This window comes from Tetrao urogallus (genome assembly GCF_951394365.1).
Source record: "Tetrao urogallus genome assembly, chromosome: 2".
NCBI classification, from domain to species: Eukaryota; Metazoa; Chordata; class Aves; order Galliformes; family Phasianidae; genus Tetrao; species Tetrao urogallus.
In genome coordinates this window covers 57,315,019-57,337,447 of record NC_136814.1, presented here as the reverse complement: position 1 = coordinate 57,337,447, position 22,429 = coordinate 57,315,019, and the positions used below count along the sequence as shown (strand labels likewise).

The 22,429-nt window shown below is 35.8% G+C and overlaps 1 protein-coding gene across 1 annotated transcript in view; it reads left to right on the top strand.

Moving 5' to 3' along the window:
* The window catches only part of LAMA2 (laminin subunit alpha 2), a gene marked incomplete at both ends in the record, with an annotated part of 330,653 nt that overhangs the window by 235,733 nt on the left and 72,491 nt on the right, over nt 1–22,429 (top strand). Inside the window, 5 exons of the mRNA XM_079532443.1 lie at nt 999–1,192; nt 10,440–10,582; nt 11,126–11,224; nt 16,420–16,531; nt 21,347–21,509. Of these exons, the coding sequence (XP_079388569.1) occupies nt 999–1,192; nt 10,440–10,582; nt 11,126–11,224; nt 16,420–16,531; nt 21,347–21,509 (711 nt within the window). The remainder of the gene's footprint in view (nt 1–998; nt 1,193–10,439; nt 10,583–11,125; nt 11,225–16,419; nt 16,532–21,346; nt 21,510–22,429) is intronic.

The window sequence follows — 22,429 nt, the reverse complement described above, 5'->3', positions numbered from 1 at the left end:
CCATTCCCTCAGCCTCTCTGTATAATGCTTGTGCTCCAGAACCCTTACCAACTTTAATGTCCCTGTCTGGACATGCTCCAGGGCCTTGATTCCTCTCTTGTAATAGGGGACCAAAAACTGTACACAGCACTTGACGTGCAGCTGTACCACAGCTGAGTACAGGCCAACAGTCACCTTCCTGGTCCTGCTGACCGTGCTATTTCTGATACAAGACAAGATGCCATTGGCTTTCTTGGCAACCTGGGCAAACTACTGGCTCATCTTCAGCCAAATGACAACCAGCACCCCCAGATCTTTTTCTCCATGCTGCTTTTCAGCCATTCTGCCTCAAGCCATGCGTTGCATGGGGTTGTTTTGACTAAACCGCAGGATCCAGCACTTGGTCTTGTTGAACTTCATCCCACTGGCCTCAGCCCAGCGATTGAGCCTGTCCAGATCTGTTTATAGGGTTTTCCTTCCATCAGGCAGATCAGCACTTTCTCCCAACTTGGTGTTGTCTGCAAAATTACTGAGGATTCAATCAATTCCCTCATCCAAATCATCAATAAAGATATTAAACAGGATGGGCCCCAGAACTACCCTTATTTGTCTGTATCTCATTTAATAAGTGACTTCACTTCTAATGCAAAATACAAGCAGTTAATGGAAGGAGAAAAAGATCTATAGATTATACATAGCTAATGTACATACATAGCTAATGTAGGAACTTCTGTGTCATGGCATAACAGAAGTTTAACTGAAATCACTTCTTCATACTCTTTCTGTCTAGACTGCTCCATGTCCTGGTTATGAGATTATGCCCATCATTGTTGCATTGGGGCATCTGCAATATTTTCTCCTACAAATGCATGTTGAGTGATATATTGCCACAGATATTTTTTTTTAATGGTTCATGAATTGTTTTTCCCATACTTTTTGTTTACAGACTTGCTAAGTATTCATTATAATACACTATGCTTCTCTGTTGGCCAAATTTGTTTTTTATTTGCAATGTCTAGATGTTCTCCTGGCTACACAGGAAATCCACAAACCCCAGGAGGATCCTGCCAGGAATGTGAGTGTGATCAGTATGGTTCCATGCCTGTCCCCTGTGACCCTGCCACTGGAGTGTGTACTTGCAAGCCTGGATTCACAGGGTGGAAGTGTGCTGGCTGTGAACATCGATATGCACGTGATGGCATGAAATGCATTTGTACGTATACTAACACAATTTTGGAGAATACATGATTGTTTTCCATATTTCAGAAATTCAATCCTGCTATTGCAGCAGTCAGTTGTGTGGCTTCCTTCGAAAATGCTTGTCATGTTTCTTACTACTTTAGCATTCTGGTCTATTTTTTTTGCAAGCCTTGAAATGTTAGGAAAATTCTCAATAATTCTTAAAATGCTCACTGAAAATTGTCAGCAAAACTTGGAAGGATGTTTTTCTTTTGCCTTTTGAAGTCTGTAGTTTTGCTAAGGGTTGGCATCGGTGTTGTGAAAGATAAAATATTTGCTCTTAGTGATTTTTTTAGTGTTGTCCTAAATGTTTAACCAGCAGTTGCAGTGCTTTGTGTCACGAGTCACATAGAGAAACAGGAAAGCTTTCATCAAAGTTTTCTTGGTTATGTTGATTCAATAACCATTTATATTATTTACGAGATGCAAATGTGGCAGCATGAGATATACAGAAACAAATAATACATTTTACTAAAAAAGAAAATAATACCTGATTTAGCCTAAAACATCAGGTTTCATCTTACAGTATTGATATCTTTTGCCCTACCTTTGCTTTTGATATATACTGATTGGTTTGTCTTTTATTATTGTTTGGATTTTTTTTCCCATTAATTGAGTAATGCTGTTTTTGAGAACACAGACCTTTTCCTGTTATATTATATGCTTATGTCCAATCAAATAATAATAAAAATCAGGCAACAAAATTTTTCTAGAATACATAATAAATCTTGACCAAAAAGTAAGGCATTTTCTTTTCCATTCCTCTTCCCCATCTCCCCTACCCTGAGTAGAAACTAATTTTGATATCCTTTCTTTTTCCTTTTCCCCTCAAGGCTAACATTTTTCATTTTGAAATAGAATATAGATACAGATCCAGTAAGCTCACAGTATGCTATACTTACTATATGCATCTTTAATATATATTGGAACAGAATAATTAACTAGTTTTCACATTTTTTACCTTAAGTTTTATCTACAATAGGATTTAAATTAAAGCTTATTCTATTTTGTAGGGGTTTTGGCCTGTGAGAGGTGCATGTAACATCAAGGCAAATAGATATCATACATGCAGCCTCTTTTTCACAGAATGTGGTCAGTCTGTGTCTAAATACCCAGAGGTTTGAGAAGTCTACAGCTCTCTAACATTAAAATTGATTAGTGCAGCCCCGGCAAACTGTAAGCAATATAAAGACAAATTGGCAAATAGAGAAACACAGGAAGTGCTAAAAATGAATAAAAACATCAAATCCCTCAAAAATGATGTGTGGCTTTTTTGAGTGGATAAGCAGGAGGCTATTAGCCAAGTAAGGCTTTACATAGCCATGTGGGGCTATAGAGTGCAGAACATAGTTTCACTCAGCTTAATTTTTATGATCAGTTCTTGGATAGTGACTTGGGTTTCTAAGTGTGACTACTAAATTCAGTGCTCTCACATTATTAGTCCTGATCTTAGGTACAATTCTTTTTTGAAAATGAGTGGAGAAATTGCTTGGAATATATACATAAATATTTTTATTAATAATGTGATGTCAGTTCATTAATGGAAATATGATTGTACTTAAGGAAAATAAAGTTCTAGTGTCCTGCAGTTTGATGTAATTTAGGACTTAATATTCTTTATCTTAAACACTGTTTCAAATTACTTCAAAATGAATGCAAATAGACTAGACTTTCAGAGAAGTAGCTACACATTCAAATCCGTCTCACAGCTTGTGTGCCAAGGACAAATATAATCATGAATTAAGTTCCTAGCTCTTGCAGTTACAAAATTTTTAAATAACTGTTTTCCAGAGTGATACCTGAATGAAAATAACTTTTTTCTACATCCTGAATATCTGTTCCGGACTAATTCCAGGACTAGCCATTGTTTTCAGCCATGGACACTCCTCAGTATGTGTTTTATTCAGGGTGGAAGAGTTTTTTTTTATAAAACTGGTTCAGTGAAAGTTTTCATTTGTAGTAGTTTTCCAATTTGTTAATCAGACCGTTTCATTGTGTGGATAATAAGGTTAAAAATCTCACTATCGATAGGAAAAGCTGTGTGCAGGCAAATCCAATTTTCCACCTTTTTGCTTTGAAAGTTGTGGCCCTCTTTAATTTCTGATTTAACTGCAGCATTGTGTGCTTGTTTAAAATGTATCTGCACTACCTGGAGCAGCATTTTTGTTTCTGCTAGATAATTGATTTTCATCTGAAAAAAACCAATCCTTTGACTTTGTATACAGACATTTCATGTCATTGCTAGAAGGGAGGATGCAAATAAAGAGATTTCTTTCTGTAGGTCACAAAAAAAAAAAAAAGAAAGAAAGAGCCATCTAGAAAAGTAGATAGGAGGCACCTAACTCTCCCCTGTAACACAGAAACCAGTCACTATGGCACTATGTCAATAACATCACTGTCATGAATTGCAAAAGCTGCTTTAATATTTCAGTAGAAAATTCATGATTGTTTGCTCTCATTACATGCAATTTATTTCGCTTAAAGATTCCTCAACCTCATATAGCTCCAAATCTGCCTTTGCTAGTGCAGGGCAATACTACTGGCACAGACTGATCAATAAACCCCTTTTGGAGCACATGTACTATGCTAGACAAGGGTACTGTGGCAAGCACAAACTTGGTGGAAATCTGTCCATGGTTAACACTATCTCATGTCACAGGCTTCAGACGACACAGCCATGTTTTATTTAACTGTTAGAGATACGTTGCTGCAGCCCCTAATGTTCTTTAATAGTTGCTGTCAAAAAACCATTAGAAACATCTTTCAGAGAAGTCCTAAGGATTTCTTCTGTTACTCCCGTAGTGCTTCACTGTTCCAGTCTGATTTTAATGCAGCTGAAAATTTGGTACTGTGTACAGTATATTTTTACTTTTGTGTATCAACCACTTCCAAACTACTTGGTAAACACTCTTCTGACTAGCTTCAGGTGTAATGAAGCCTTAATGATAATAATAATAATGATTAAGTACTTTAATGTACAGAAAATTAATGCCGTACGTAGAATCCTGTTTGCATTCCATACTTCAAATGAGCAGCAAGAACGTATCTAGTTTTGTTCATTTGCAGAGTTTAATTTCAAATACTGGTGCAATTGCTTTATAGCTGTCAGAAGTATGAAAAAACCCTCGCTAGGGAGTAAAATGGTCTGGTTGAAAGGAAATGCATGCAAATACAATGTTTGAATTTAGTTGCAAGTAATATAAAACTGTGGTTAAGCTATTCAATATTATCTTTAGGAAAGAGGAAAAAAAATCTGAATATTTAGCAAAGAATAAGCATTTAAATAAAAATTTTTTGGAAAATTCTGCCAAAGATCACACTGTACAGAAAGCTAAAAGACTTAAAAGCTGAAGAATACTTATTTAAATCAAATCAGGGAGAGAATTAACCCACAATACTATAAAATCATATTATTTAATATTTAAATATATCCCTTATTGTAAGTATTCTAAAGGTTTTAGAGTAAAAAATTACAATTTAAGAAAAAAGTTCAACAGGCACCTTCATACTGACTAAACTGATCTATTTTTCATATAGCTTAAAATCTCTTTTATCACAGTCTTATTGTTTTCTAACTTGCCATTTTTCAGTTGCTTTTTGCATGACATGTTTCAGTGTTGTGTTGTAACAGTTGTATTTTAGAAAACTGCAGGTAGAATAGAAAGAGAATATATTTTTAAAAGCCCCTGTGTGAAAGAATTTATTTACTGCTAAGTAACAACAGAAAGATAATTATTGGTAAATGTCACAGAGAGAACTTACAGTCCATTATGTTTTTAAAACAGAACAACATTATTTTCTCTTGTGTGTATTTAGAAGACAGAAAGAAATATCAAAAAGTAGATTTTTTTAATAGGTTTTGCAAAGGTCTGAATGATCTACAATGTATCATAAAGATTGTACATTTTTGCATTGCTATTGTTAATGACTGGATTCGTTCCCAGCTAAAGTAACTGATCATCATGTAATCATAATAATTTGATGAGGATTTCTCTGTAATTTTTATCTTAATTAATCTACTTCTTAGGCTTGCTTTCACTTCTGTATTGAAACAGTCAGTAGCCAATAGGAAAATTAGTAGTGACTACAAACTAATTTTAGTGATTCTGGTAACATCCTTGCTTAATTTTAAACGTGACAAAATTCTCACAAATCTGCTCTGACATTTACAGATTTAGAATTTCATTTATACGTACAAATCGATTGTCCTCTAAATGACTGATACCTCCTTATGCATCACTGTCATATTTAATGTAATAAGAGCATGATTTGAACACCTCAGTGTTAATTCTGATGAAAATTATAAACAGGAGGCAATTGCTGACTGACCTATACTCAGCATAGTACTGAAGACATTTAATTTCTTCCTAAACCTCAATAGTTCCAATCCAGAACACAGGTGAGTTGTATGATGAGTAGGAGCAGTCACTTCTCTGTTCATCTATGACTAGCATGGTCAAGCAGGCTGAGATCACTAACCCGTGTTTTGCATACGCATGCAAACGTTATGGAAACAAGCCAAAATCCGTATTGCTCCTTCTTCGCCCTTTCTAGAGACCTTTGATCTTATCCATGAAAGAAGGAGTTTAAAAGAAGGTTGAATCTCGAGCCTGTAGCAATTGTGCAGTGTTTTTTTATATTAGTACTTCTCTGGTGTTTTTTTTGTTATACCCTGTGACACTCCAATTGTTTATAGTACGTAAAATGAAGACCCTTAAATTGCAGTGCTGTCAGAACAATGACTGTGCTTGTTACTGTTCAGGGGAAAAAGAAAAAAGGATAAATCCTAGGGAGAACTTCAAGGTTTTATTGTTAAATATATGGCAAGTCAGATCTCACCTTCTGAATGATTTCTGAGTACCAGTCATAACTACAATGGAGACTTATAAAGAATTTGGCTTTAGTATTTTGAGCGTATTTGGAACACAAACCACAGAAACCTTTCCTCAGAAGTGTACTCTTGTAATAGGTTTTCCTTAGGGTCAAGCAAAATCTCAGTATAGAGCAGTCAATTTGGTTCTGCTGTACAAGAGTAAAGATGAAACGGAATCAGTTGTGACATAGAGATATAACAGATATTTTGTTGTTAGGATTTTTTTTTAATTCAGTCTTCAGAAAAAAAAAAAAAAAAAAAAAAAAAGAAGGACATTCAGCTCTGCTACAGTCCACAAGCTTAAATCTTTACAAATTTAAATCTTCTTTATAGGTAAAATGAAGAATTTGCATAGTCAGACAAAGACGGGTGGGATTCTCTCAATGCCCAGTCTTGGACACTTAAATATAGTACTTCAAGTTGACTGCTGTTTGCAAGGAGGGGGAGTTTTTCCCACTTGCCTCAGGGAACTTACCATTCTACTCCTTGCAGAATCAAGATTTTCCCTCTATAATGGGCAGTAGCTCCATGATCATAGCCCTCTCAAATTCAGAATTAGGCAGAGATGCTGTCTCTTTCCAGAGGCAGATCTTGAAAAATCTGTGAAAACAAACATCATCTAGCTCCCACACAGTCTTCGATTCAGCAGGAGCTAGAAACTTCTTGCAAGCCTTCAGAGACTGATCTGAAAATGATAGCATGTAACATCAAGTCTGTGAAGTACTGGCCTAGCTTCTGCTATGTTGTGAGTTTAACAGAATGTGTGAGCCCTTATTACACAGAGGTAAGAATTAAGCTTTTCATTTCACTGGCCAGCTGTTCCTCTGTCTGCATGAGCTCAATATGGGACCAGCACTTCCTACTTGGCACGGAAGTTGACAGTTTGTCAGTGGTTCTCTGTTTTGCTTTGGTTTATGATGTGTGAACTCCTGTTGAGTTTATACTCATATCCCAGTGTCTTTTGCCCTTCTCAAGCACTATATAACCTAACAAGTACGATATGTATCAAAACCAGTAAATGGGGTTTTATAAACAACAAAAGTAAAAAACCTGAGCCATTACTTTTAGATACTGATTTTACTTAAATTTTGGAGATACATCACTCACACAAACCCCCTGAAACCAGCAGCATTTTCAATGTACCTTAAGCTTTTAGCAGTCTACCAGGGCTTTGTTTAGGGAGGCTGTTGTTGTGTTAACTGCTGTTGGCACTGAAGCTTTACTCAGCAGCTCACCTCCTCCCACACAGCGTAATGGGGAATAGAATTGGATAGGTAAAAGCAAGAAAATGTGTGGACTGGGTCATGTTAGTACCTCAAACAATGCTGTGTATGCAAGCAGAGCAAAATAACGCATTGCTTCCCTTTGACAGGCAGTTGTTCAGCCATCCCCAGGACAGCAGGACTCCATCAAGCTTAAAAGTTGCTTGGAAAGACAGCTACCATAACTCCAAAGATCAACCTCCTTCTCCTTCTTTCCCCCACATGTTATTGCTGAGCAAAATGTCATCTGGTAGGGAGTATACAGCTCTTCTATTGCTGACCACCAGTTTCCTCACTGTGAGGCAGTGGAAGAAACAGGGAAGGCCTTTGTGCTGTCCAAGCACTGCTCAGCAAGAATTAAAACATGGGTGTATTATCAATGTTGTTGTGGTCACAAATCCAAAACTCACCACCATATGAAACACCATGAAGAAAATAATCTCCATCCCAGACAAAATGAGTACACAATGAGGAGTGGAAAGAAGGTTTTTGGCTTTAAATCAATGCCAAAATGGGAAAAATAGGGTAATGGCCAAAAGTTAGGTAAGGCTAGTGAAAAATCAGCAGTTTTTATTGGTTCTACAGGAAATAGTAATACTTAAGAGTTAGAGGCTGTCATAAATTGAGACTACTATCAGAGATTTCATGGTTTCCCTTGTGTCAGATGTTACCTAGTTATAGTACAGATGCACTTTGCATCTTATGCATTTTAAAAGCAATAAATGTATTAAAGAAAAATTCTGTAAGGATAATTGCCCACGTGGAGAAACGTACTGTTGCTCTGTCATTTCCTTTATTGTATGTTATTTTCTCTTTGTAAGATGGAATAAGTGGCTATATATGCATTCATTTGTAGTGTCTTATTTCTTGATCAATTATTTCTTCAAATAAAATTTGTTTGCATGCAAATGTTGGAGATACTCCTCGCAGAGGTAAGTCAAAATCATTTACAGGGCTTCTTGTGCATGGGGAAATATGGTAAAACTAGAGAAAAGTAATTTCCATTAGCTGCTCACTGCAGTATTGTATTATTGACTGCATGATTTGCTTCTCACATGCTTGCAGCGTTGTAATGATCTGAATTTAGTGCTGCATTTATTTATATTAGACACAAATTCATCTTGACAGTTTTATAGATAAAGACACGGAAAAATTTTGTCTCATAAAATATAATCATGCTCTTGAAATATTGCCTTAGATCTATTGCCTTGCAGGCTGCATACTGGAGTAGCTTAGTTCTGTCTCATCTATTCGACTGTGGTCATCACATGACATACTTCATCTTTTCAATTGGTTAATTTATATTGAATGTTCACCACAGAGTGCCAATTTTTAACTCATTGAGAATACTTCATGTCTTCAGAAGATGTTCTTTTTTATTGTCGTTATTGATGTGAATTAAGTTTGTTGTCAACATATAACAAATTTTTAGTGTTTTATTACCAATCACTGTGATAATTTTGAGGGCTAATAGATCTATCTTGTTTTATGAGTGAAATATTATATATCAGAATAATAAAAAAAAAAACAAAACAAAACTCTTTTTAGGTCCAGGATTACTTTTTTGCATCATGCAAAGTGATTGCATTCTTGACCAGCTACAGAACAGGTGTTTGTTATACGTAGCATTCAATTTTCTGTAAAACTTGCATAAATTCTCCCTAATTTCTGAAAGCAAACATACAGATGACAAGAGCTAGAGTGGTATTAATGTTATTTATTTATGTATTTCCTGTTAAGAATGAATCAGAATGTATCATGAACACATTTAATGACTACAGAAAATTTCCGGTTCAGTTTGTGTAACAAAATACAGAGATATAGGAGGAAGGAATCTGAAATGGAAGCAGTGGAAGTGCAAAAGAAAATCTTAAAATAACATTATATAGTTTTCTGCATCCACTTCTTACTGCACTAATGCAGTATCTATCTTGTCTCCTTTTCAGTCATCACAACCTTCATAGTGTATTAAACTAGTATTCATGACATTTACTTTTTCTGTATTTGACTCAAGGTCTCACTGTATTGGAGAGTCATTCTACCTAATAAGAAATGCATTTAAGATTGCTGTGGCTGAAAACCTTAAAAACTATGTGTCTATGTGAACAAGAGATTTCAGAAAAAAAGCCAGAATTCCTTGTTGAAAACTACTTACCTTTTTCTTCAAACACATACATATTTCTCACTGTTTTTCTGCCAGTGGACTATCTAGGAGAATACATTCATTGCTTCACAATTTGTTCCATGTTCTGAGATGTTGCTTTACTTTGTCAGCCATATGCAGCACCTTTATGTCTGGAAACAGAACTCCTGTCCACAACTCCTTTGGACTGGATGAGGAGTTTTCTTCTCTGCAGCATCCATAGTACAAGTTTTTAGTTATGAGATTGTCTTGCGATAGTTAATAGAAGGCAAAGAGGAGATGGAAATGCAAACTACTTTTGTTACATGCAGCCTCCTCTGGTATTTTTCATGTTAAAGAGTATTTGCAAGCAAAAAAAGAAACCATACATGAAAAACTTCTAAGCTGATTAGTCTCAGGAGATAGGCAAAAGCATTTCTTAAAAAAAAAAAACTGGCAATATCTTTTCCCGGACTCTCTTTACTGTTTGCATTACAATTTAAACATGATTGGCCATGCTGTTATTGACTATAAAATGTGTGAAGTGTAAGATTTTTGTTGTTTATCTTGTGTTCAAATCCACGACTGCTCCTTAGATTTTCCAAATTACCTGTCCACTTTTCTCAGACTTTCTCCAAATTGCTTGTCTAAGTTAGAATTTTATGTAGGCTAGTCTGTAACGGACAACATTAATTTTTCCTCTTTTTATGAGGTAAACCTATCAATTTTGCCCTCTATTTTATATTATATTGTCGTATTACTAACTTCCAAGCAATGAAATCTTTCCTGTTCCCCAGCTGCCGTCTCCACTTTTTATCACATTGTGCTTTTGGAGTAAATTATCTGAAACGAGCATTAATTTTCCAAGAATGTGTGCGGTAAAATATTTCTAGCTCAGACATATTTGCCTTAATATGAGCCTTAAACATTTATCAGAAATGAAATTTTTCTGTTCTTCTCCCAGCTTGTGATGATGATTGTACAGGACTCCTTCTCAATGACCTAGATCAACTAAACCAGATGATCATGAGTGTTAACCTGACTGGTCCACTGCCTGCTCCATATAAATTGTTGTACAGTTTTGAAAACACAACGCAGGAATTAAAGGTATGTATGCACATATATGCAAAGGTTTTGTATTCATATACACAAATAATGATGCTCCAGTACAAGTGTACGTACATCTGTGCAAAAAATGCAGCTATAAGTCTTCAAACTTCCTTTATTTGGTAAGTAGTTATTAAAGTTATTTATTTTGACTTTTTTTAATATGTAAGTTTATAAATATAGTAAGTTTGTAAATATGTAAGCAGTAGTTTGTTTACATATATGCAAGCATTATATGCAGGCGCAGAAGAAGCAATACTTTATATAAATAAAATAGTGTTCATGCTTATTGTCCAGAGGGCAGCTATGCATTGTGTACAAGCTATGTTGCCTACCATGCTTACAGATATTTCACTAAAATATGCCAAGCTGTCAAGATTCCTGAGGAAAACTCAATGGATGGATGTGACAAAAAGGGTAAAAGACAAAAGGGAGTTGCATCATGTAACAAAAAGGAAATGCTGCTTATTTTTTTCTGTACAATATTTGGAAGCATGGAGAACCATAAAATGCAGACTTTTCCTTCCTGTCCTTTTCCAACAGCATTTACTTTCACCTCAGCGAGCACCAGAGAGACTTCTTCAGTTAGCTCAGGAAAATCTGGATACACTGGTGACAGAAATGGATGAACTACTGACAAGAGTAAGTCTATGATCACATTGGGGTCTATGGGTTTGGTTGAAGTTGCATAATGACAGAATATGAATTAAACATGTATGAATAGATGAATTATAAGATGCTTCTCAGTCTCAATATTTGAAATGGCAGCAGCTTCTCTAAAAACACCTTTTTGTGAGCCAACTCACTGAGATATATTTCCTGTAAAGCTTTATAATGCAAGACAGAACTAATAAAGAGCTTCCAAGTATGAGCCTACTTGGAAAATCTGAGGTCAAAGGAAATAGAGGTCTTGATATCAACTGCAGGTTATATTTCAAACTCTAGAGTGCCTACCACGTAGTTTCTCACGCGGCTGGAGTCTTTGATTAGCTGGGGCTGTTGGAAACTGGGTTGCCTGGTTCCCTTCTTTTTCTTCTGAACTTTAGTGTGATCTCTGGTGAGACTATTTCATTTCTGCATTAACAACACCATCTCATAATACCCTCTTTTAAATCTGAGTCTGACTATCTCAAGATAGTTCTTAGTCTGTTTCCCTTGTAAGATTGTCGCAATACAAGTAGCCTGGTTTCACTCAAATGTACTTATTGTCCAGCCATTTCAAGCCCATTATAGGATTTATTTTAGTATTATTTTATAGTATTATTTTCCATTCATATGTTGTCATTGGCTAATTTGTTTGTTTATTTGTTCGTTTGTTTTCTGGGAGCTGTAGAGGTGATGGTAGCCTTGTCTGATTCATTTCTTTTTAACAACTTCTGTTGCAAGATAGTGAAATTCCTCATTTAGCAAATAACTTGTTCTCATTAAGAGTTTGTGAATGAGTAATTGAAATGGGGACAGGAGAAGTCAAAGGAGAAGAATATTGCAAAGGGTATGTGTATTTATTTAAACATACACATTCTATTTTTAATTTATGAGAAAACTGAGAGTATTTTGGATTTCAGTTAATGTGCTATTTACTCTTTATATTGAAATATTGAAACATTTTTTTTTTGTCAGTAAGAAAATAATATAAATTGTTTGAGATAGTGGGTAAAAAATAGGAAAATGAAACAAAGACAATAAAAACACAGTTATCCCATTAATGTGATGACCTGATAAAAATGATGCTAATGACTAGGTGCACCCTGGCATTGAAATAGCAACATAAGCAAAATATTCACTGCTGTGAGGTTGATATATACTCCTGAGAGAGTTTTGCTAAACCCCATGTAGTTTTGGCATACTTACAGAACCAAAATTCTGTAAAACCAAAGCAAATGGTTTAATTCGTGTGCAAATGGTGTGATATATTCAGTTTTGAAAATATCTGTGAAACCTTGGATGGATAAGAAAGTACCTATAGCTCATATATGCATATATATGCTCATGTGTTTGTGTATGTACACACTTCCACATATACACATGCATATATTTAAATGTGAATGCATATGAGTTTATTTAACTAATTTAATTAACTTATATGTTAATGCATATAAGTTTATTTAACTATTTATATAAGTTTCTTTTTTCACTTCTGCTTGATGTTTTTTTCTGTCAGAAATAACTACTATAGCTTTAAGTCTAGAAGTTGTGTGGGTTTTCTTTTTTGTTGTTTTTGATTTTGTTTTTAACTCACAGGACTCCTACAAGCATAGAAAATTATATTTCTATTAAGATTTCTCAATCTTTTTTCTTTTGCACAGTTGCCCTTTTGAATAGCCTTTTCCAACTACTTCCCTCCACGCTCTCTGTCCAGTGCCACCAAGCTTATGTATATTTCAATCCCTCCTGGAAATTACCTAAGATATGCTGCAAATTCTAAATTTTTTTTGTGAACCAGTCTTGAAAAGAAAACTGTTGAAAATGTGATCTTAGGAAATTAGCCAGGTTATAACCACTTTCCTTCCTGCTGTTTTCCCTTGTACAGTGAGTAAGTTGCCTTATGATCTCTAGTTTAACTTGTAGAGAAATGTTAACTGAATAGAACTTTAGTTTTTTATCTGGGGACTATCAAAATGTGCTAAGTCCTACCCTTCTATTTCTATGATTGTAAATAGGATTAATGTTTCAAAAATAAGAATGGAATATTGAAGTCTCATTCCTAAACAAAGACATAGCATAAAACGACATAAAATGTAATTGATGCACACAGTGCAACCATAGGTAGCAAACTTTCTGCTCATATCTGATTTTCAGGCTTGTCAAAGTGAAAGCAGTAGTGATAAGGATGAGGATTGTTGGGGAATTCGTGGGGAATTCCCACGTGAGTAAAAATTTCTAACATTTTTAAGGTAAAATGTAGAAACAGTATTTACTGAGTATTTACTCAGTACGAAAAACTTTTCAACCAGTCATCTGTTAATGCAGCTCTTTTTTTTTTTCTTTTTTTTTTTTAATTTTTTTCAGTGACAAATTGTACCACATCTTCATTATAAGACATACACAAGATCCTCATCTCTTTCTCTTGCACTGGTTACATTGTTATGTACTTGCGTATTGATTCCTACATCTGTTACCTAAGATAGATCTTTCATTTCACTATTTTTAATTAGAAACACCTCCCCCTTTCTAATTTCATACCTTCAGAGAACCTTCAGGGATCTTCTTAATTGAAGAGTGACTTATTTTGATTTTGTAAACTTCTTCATTTCTCCCCTGCCATTAAATTTGTCAAGTTCAGAAAATTGTGGAAGTAGTAGTAGAGGCAACCTAGATTGCAACAATTGGAAGCGTATATATGGTGAGCCAAGAGCTTCCATTTCTACAGTGGCATCTGAGTTTGCCTTCTCTCCGTTGTCTGCAGCTCACTAGCCACAGAAATGCATGTTGGGCTTCTCCCAATGCCGTCTTGTGGAGTTCCTCATGGTTTGATGTGTAGCTGCTACTGTTAGTATAGTCTTCACGTTAGATCAGGGCATCCTATAGAACCTGTATCATTAAATACAAGCAGTGAATGGCACTCATGCAGGCTTTACTGGTCTCAAATTCTTGCTTTATCAGATTTCTGTTGTGGAGATCTCCTTTATGCAAAGAGATCTCATTTGTATCCAGATAGATTCATTCCAAACCCTTGTTCTGGGCCAAGTCTGCTGGATTCTTATTCTTCTCCCAGAAAGAGACTTTTGCTTCTTTAAACTTAAACATTAGCAGCAGCTGAAGTCTGACTTTATGGAAATTATGAACAGTTGTAAACTGAATATATAGCAAATGAGTAGGATTTTATTAATAAATGGAAAGATTCAATTAGCCATGCAATGGCTAGGTGCAGTGTAAAAGATGTTTGTGATTAAATTTGGTTTATGGAGTTAAAGCTAGACCAGAAAATGAAGTGAAAGTTCATTTTTCAGCAAAGCAATTTATGGCAAAATATAGAAAGCATGCAATGGATTGGATGAGATTTAAGTACCAAAGAGAACTGTTACAGAGTGAAAATGGAAACTGTTTGATGACAGATTAATATGCATGAAAATTTAGTACATGCCACTCAGTCATAAATAGAGAGCTTAAAGTGGCCAATTGGAATTAACATGAATGCAAAAGTTAATAAAAAATAAGAGAAGTCTATGCAAGTTTTTGATCACCATTTGTAATAAAGGATGTAGAAATGTGTAATATAATGAATGTGAATGTGAAAATTCTAAAAAATAAAAAATAAAAATACAAGGCAAAGAATAAACGCCAGATTGGGAAGGATAAGACACTATATAATAAAACTGTTATCAATTACATGAAGAATGAAATTACATTGAAAATAGAAAGCTAGGCTAGAGCAGTGGTACATCAAGGCTGTTCTGTATTTCTGCCTTTTTTCTGTCTGTCGCCTTTTACCACTCACTATAACAATATTTTAATTCCGCATACAGGTAGGTAAAAGATTTTGTAAATCTTAGAGGAAGTAAGCATTAGCATGATTAAAGCTGCATAAATATGAAAAATTTAGGAAAAAAATAAAACTAACTCCCCCACTCTTGTATGGGTTCCTAATTCTTCTGGTGTCATCTGTTTAATTGTTTCCACATAAATTACTTGCACAGTAACAACTCTGAAGTAAACCAAAATGGTAAGTAATATCATAATGACAAGAATTTCGTTGGAGAAACCCAGCTGTCCTGACATATCTTGAAGGCTTTCATGTAAAAGCTAATCAAGCGAAAATAAATGTCTTACAGTGATACTATGTCTCTTTGATCATTATTGATACATACATATAATTATGTATGAATATTTTTATTTTATTTTGTTTTTTGTAACCTAGAAAATGTTCTTTACAGCTCAAGTCAGTTTGCTTGGAGTTATTGGCCTCCTTGCCATTTCCCATGGACCTGAAAGGCCATAACGCTTTGCTTCTAGTTCTATCTTGGGAGTGCAATTTGGACAGTCACAACCCAACCACTGGTTAAAGAGGAAAGAGAAGGAGGTGTTTTGTTGTTTTGTTTTGTTTTGTTTTGTTTCACAATACATCTCGACAAAGCTTTGTTGCCTGAAATAACTCACATGTAATAAAAATGGGTCAATTTTGCAAATATAGATCTTGAAGAACTAAGTAGAAAGCATTCACATAATTCCTTTCCTCAACATGTTTTTCAGGTATGCAGCAGTTGCCTGTCTTCATACTGCTTCATGCTGCTGTTATGATTCAATAAAATTATAAAGTCTTTAATTGCACAAAGCTTAAATGTTAGCAACCCTATAAGTTATAAGACAACAGCTTCAAACACTGGAGTTGAACAACTCTATTTCACTTCTTTTCCTCTTTTTCTTAGTTTAAGTAATGTATGGATTTTGAATTCTCCTTGCTTGTTGGCATAGTCTATATGACAGCTCTTCAAGGTAAGAAAGAAAGAGGTCAAGGTATCTGCTGCACATTGTCAATGGTAAAGTTCATAACCGTGAAACTATGGAAATTATCCCCTGAAGACTCTTTTGAAAGCTTCTGAACAATATTTTTTTGAGCATGTCCAGTGAAAATTTTCATCCCTCGTCTCTTTGTGTGCTGTGGCACATAACTAAAATCTCTAAGAACCTGAAGTAAAGCCTTCCAATTTCCATGAAGAAGAAAAGGTAAAACTATTTGTGGAATTGTACAGAACATGTCATTTCCCATGCGTCTGATCAATAATCCATTGCCTTTAGCCTGAGGAAAGTTTTGTATGTAAATTCAACCAGTAGGGATTTTGCATAGTGAAGCCTTGTCCTGTTTACTAATTGAGCTTTTCCTGAATTTGCTTCACTAGGCTACCAAGGTGACAGCAGATGGTGAGCAAACAAAGCAGGATGCTGAGAGGACTAATGACAGAGCAAGATCTCTCGGGCAGTTCATGAAAGGCATTCTCCAAGCTGCTGAAGGTATTGGAAAAAGCAAAATGTGACAATTATTTCTCAAGAAAGTTGAATGATAGTGGGGAAGATGGCCTGATTGTCAGTGTGTAAGAGTTTAGCCATTGAAAAAAGTAGTCTGATTGAAACACTTCATTAAGAAACAAGCTTCTAATGAACACTGACTAGCAGAATATTGAATATGTTTCTTCATTATTTTTTCAGATATTGGAAAAAAAGCTATTATGAGGAAGTAACTAACAGGGCTTAGCTTTTGTTTCTCTACAAAACAGTTACAAATACAGATTCATAAAAAGCATGATGTAATTTTAACACTTGGTCCACTATGATTTCATCTTATTTCCTCAAAATGACTTCAAAGATACATTACTTCTTGCCATTAATGAACATCTTCTGCTTGGAATTTGCAAGTGACTCTTAAGGAGTGGCATGGAGCCATCTTTCTTCCACAAGATGATTCTCTATGTATGAAAGCAGTAAAAACTTACGAGTAAAAGTATTGTAGATGGCTTTGAGAAGCAAAACCTAAATACTGAATCACAGAATCACAGGGGTTGGAAAGGACCCCTGGAGATCATCTAGTCTAATCCTTCTGTTAAAGCACATTCCTTATGTTAAGTTGCAGAGAAAAGGGTCCAAGTGTATTTTGAATGTCTCCAGAGAAGATTCCCTTCCCCCATTGAACCTAGCCAGTCACTCAACTGACCCATCCTCTACTTTCTACCTGAGTACCAGTCCCCAGTAGGAGGGCAGAAGAGAACCCTACCTTTACTCTTGATCCCTTCAACAAAAAGACTCTTAATATTTTGTAGTTTCCTTGTTACAACCTCATGTGATCCAACTTGAAGGAATAGGAGCAGATAGTAGTCCTCTAGCTTTATCAGCCTTCGTAGCCTCTTCTTAATGTCACAAATGCAGGGTTCTGTCGGGCAGCAAACCCCTCTAGAGAGATTATGTGGGTGGCAAATGGGTGCCTCAGTGCCTCTCAGGGAAGAGTTCCTGATTATTAATGTTTTGCCTTTTTTTGGTGGTAATTGATCTAACCAAGGACTCAGGTTTGAGCAACTTAGTGGGGTTGTCCCTTCCTGAGTCTGAATCATTATCTATGCCCTCTTTTCTTTCCATCCCAAGAGCCTTGTATCAGTTGCTTAGGGACATGTCAGGTACAAGGGGGAGACTTCTCCAGCTCTGAGTGCAGACAAGGGTCCAGTTTCCCTCATCTTGCCTGTTTCTATGGCCTTCCTCCTTAAAGTTAGAAGCTGGCATGGTTTCTTCCCTTTACTGCTACTTAAGACAGGGTTGCTGGTCTGCCTGTGTAACGGCACAGTATCATGCATCAATCTCTCTCTCTTCCATTTCTGAATGCTGTGCTGCCCAATTAGTTCTTTGTGCAACCTGTCCACATGCTTGTAAAGTTTGTTGAGCTGAGCTCACCTGTACCTGTGACATTCTGCTTTGCTGCCAGTCCCTTGGGAAATATCCAGATTCTGGAGTTCAACACAACTAAAGGTCTGGACAGATCTTTAATTCCTCAGGAGGTCTGGGTGCATGTTTCAGATCAGATGGTTGTAGCTCCTCGGTCTGGGTTTCTGCCTCCAACTGTCGCAGAAGGTGGTTACTATTTTTGTTTCAATAGACTGCTGCCCCCTGCTGCTATCAGAGCAGACTGGGTATGGACCTATTACATAAGATAATGGTGGAAAATAATTGAAAATGACTGACAAACTGACAATCGTAGTCAGGTTTTTTATTTGAAAAATACTGATCTGTTTTTAATTCTTCAAAACTCCCGATGCAGTACTAACTTCAGTAGAGTTATGATTCTAAAGGTTGGTTTGGTTGAAAGGGAAAGCATCCACTTTTGTCAAAGTATAAGTTATATACTTATAAGTTATAAGTTTCATATTGTCTTGTAACACATCCCAATATGTTTTCTGTAATTGAACTAAGCAGAAATTTAAAATTATCTTAGGAGGTGCATCTTATACATTACATAAATATGGGAAAACAACATAAGGAAGTAACCGAGTTTTCAACAAGGTTTTTAACAGAACATATGGTTCTCCATATTTCAAGACAGAGCTGAATTTGAAAAGTTGATGAATTCAGAATAACAATGGCTAAACACATTTTTTGCTCCACAAAATTTTTATCTAGTGTTTTGAGCCCATATAAAAGTTTTCTCAAGCAGATTTAAGCATGGCAAGAGCAGAGTTAACAGATTTTGAGGGGTGACTGCAATATGTTAGAAGTAAACAAAGACTTTAAAATCAATGTGTTTGCCTAGTGGGCAAGTTAACATTTTAAGAATAGATTAAATATAGGGCCAAAGGACTGCAAGTTACCTCCTGGATCACTGCATCCATTCCGTTGGTAACATAAACCTTCTACCATGCATTTTCAGAGCAGCCCCCATGTATACATAGACTCTGAATAGAAAGCAGTTTCAGAATTCTTTTGATAGCTATAAACCTTCTAAAAACCTTCTGGCTAAAAATATTCATAGTTAGTTTATCATTATGTGTTCTTTTTCCAATCTTATTCTCTGGTGTAAATAATTTGGAGGGATCACTCAGGGCCACTCAGCCTATCCCCCATATCATGATGATGTCCATCAAGGAAGGAAAAGAAGGTTTGATGTCCTAGATGACTCCTTCCTGAGGGGAGCAGAAGGCCAAAATGCCAACTAGACCTGATCTGTAGGAAAGTCTCCATTGGGTCTGGGTAAGAGCTATTTCTAGAAAGCTCACTAGCCCCATATGGTCCTTTTATTATTATCCATTACTAGCTTTTAGTTTTTCATGCTGGTGGTGGTGAAGAAGCAAAAAAAGTCTAAAAGCAATCAGAAGGGACTTCAGGGCCTTGTGGCAATTGATTAAATATATGGAGCACAGATAGCTTTTTTCCTCTATTCTTTCAGTAGCAGGGAACAATATTGAAAGGAACAGGCAAACCTGTTGTCACCAAAAACAGAATTTCAGGTTTTTAAGTCATGGAATGGTCTACATAATACCAGGCTTGCTGACTACTGATGGCATGCAACTTTCTCAGAGTGGGGAAAAGGTTTTATAACAGGAGTTAGCAGGGCTAACTGATAGAGCCTTAGACTGGATTTGAAGGGGAGAAGGGACAAAACCAGGGTCACCATTGGTAAGCTTTAGGACAATGTGCCTAAGTTGGAGGCACTGTGTGCTTGGGAGATCCTTCATTCTGCTACCATGGTAGAATTAGTGACTGGTGGACATAGTGGCCATGAAGTAATTAAGTTTAAAATCTTTGTTGATGGGAGGAAAACTGCCACCAAATCTTCAACCCTGGATATGGAAAGAAGAGACTAAGCTGCTCAAGGAACTAGTTGTCAAGGTGCCCATGTAAACTCCTTTTGAAGGCACTGGGGTCCATTAGTGCTGGTTGTTTTTTATGTACCACATCATAATAGCACAGGAACAGGCAATTTCAAAATGTCATAAGTCATGCAGGTGGTATCTTTGCTGATCAGGGATCTTCTTCTAGAGCTTAAGTGGAAAAAGGAAGCATATGGCCATTGGAACTGAGTTTGGATGACAAAGCAGGACTACAGAGATGCTGTTCCCAGTTTTAGGGAGAAAATTTGTGCAGTTAAGCTCAATTAGAGTTGTACTGTAGGAGACAACAAAAAGGGCTTATTTTAAAATGTTTTAATAGAAAGTGGAGGGCCTGAAATAACTCTAGTCTGTTTCTTGGTCAGGATATTCACCTCACAAATAGGGATACACTATTGTGGTAACAATAAACTTCCAGCCATCTTTTGTGGGATTTGCTCCTGTAGCTGGATGCACGCGTGGCCTGAAGGGGTTTGTCCTGGGATACTCAAAGAGCAAACTGATGTCATTGCAAGACTTTTTACAATTATTTCTCAACAGCTTTTCTTTGAACCAGCAAAATGCAAACATCATACCGTTAAAGTTTTCCTCTTAATTATTTGCTCTAAAACTATAAAACGTGGATGAAATAGTATTTGATTTTTGGAAGGCAGGTTTTGATTTCTCCATTTTAATATTTAAAATATTCAGAGGTACCTATGCAACCAGGAACTCTTATTTCAAAGAAGCAAGTAGTTACTTGGAAGCCTGCTGCCCATGGAAAGACAAAAGTACTTTCTTAAAATTGCAGATAGAACTGATTGTCATAAACCAGTTGTTTCTGGAACTACCTAGTTTAATATATTACAGTGTGATATAGTAGAAAAATTCAGTCAGTTCTTGATTATGATACCATGTGCATAGCTATATCCTTCACTCTTTTTGTCCATTTCCGTATATCTGCTTCTAAACATGAGTTCTCTATCTGTGGGTGACTTTCATTCCTCTTCCCTCCGTCTCTTTCCCAAATTTCCCAATCATTTATTCTTCAGATTGCTAAATCTGAATGCTAAAAATGAAATATTCTGAAGTTCTTCAAAAGTAATTTAAAATCTCATTTTCACTGTTTGCTCTTTAATTCTGTGAGCAATATCCTAGGTTATCTTTCTGCTATTTTAAATGTTAATTGCAAATTCTTTCTTCTGAGGGGAGGAAAAGAAGAGGAATGCATTTCTTATACTGGATATAAAATCTTTCTCATTGTAATTATTGTGCTTAAAAGAGAACTACAATAAAAGTTTTTATGAGACATATCTCTCACTTGTTACTGTTCACAGGATTAACCACTTTTTTACTTCTCAGCAGGAATAACCATTTCAAATTGCATTTGACTTGCTGATAGAGTTGATATGAAAGTTCTTACAGATTCTCTGTCCTTTCTATTTACTAACTCCCTCCATGCATGGGTTTTGCCCACTTGCAGCTGTAAATCAAGATGCTATAAGACTGAATGAGACACTTAGAACCCCAGACAAGACCTTGGAGAAGAGTCTTCCGGAACTGCAGAGTGAGGCTGACAGAATGGTCATGGAGATGAGAAGTAAAAAGATGAATATGCAAGAAAGAACAGCTCAAGATGAGTTCAAGTGAGTAGAGAGACCACTGTCTTCATCCTCTCGTTGATAATATCTGATTCTTGTAACTGTCATACATTCTGTCAACAACCAAGCTCAATACATGTCAACAACCAAGTTTTCAAGCTAGGGCTTACACAAATGTGAAGGAAAGCAGAGTCCAGCATTTCCCATCTATTAATGTAGCACTCACATTTTTTGAAATGCTTATGTAAATAGAAACGCTTCCTATAAAATTACTTGTTTACTCCACAGATACCAGTGATGTTTATAATAAAATTATAAGCAATTTTTTTTTCTTATTTTTAGCTTCTACTTCACATCTAATGAAAGATTTTAGTACCGAAGATCTTGGAAAAAAAATCTGGGATCTATGTGTTTTCTTTATTTTGTTTGTTTGAATGAAGACTAATTGGTCTAATAAAAATATTATCTGCTTGTAAAGTTTTTCACATAACATGGACATTCCAAGCAGTATAGAATCAGATTTGCACTGTCTATCTCATACTTTAAACATACTTTCGAAAAATCCTACCAGTACAATATTTCTGCTATACTTCTGATAGTTCTATTTTCTTTCCCTGAGAAAGAGTATACTGAAAATGTATTCTTCACTGCTGATTTATTGCTTTTACTTCTGATTTGCTGAGCCTTTTTTTTTTTTTTTTTTGGTCTGTTTTCTACTCCCACACAGAAATAAGACTTGAAAAAGTAGGACTGAGAAAAATGTAGCCAAACCTTAGAAAGTGCTGTTTGCAATTTTTGGCAGACTGGGGGAAACCCTCTCAAACATGATGTTATTAGTCTTCAAATGCTGCAGCCAATGTGAAACTGTCATGCCAGATTGAAATCAATCCAACAGTAAGAGCCGGAAATGCAGTGCTGTTGGATTTTTTCGTTCTCTCCTTCTAGCCATTCTTCCTGAAATATGC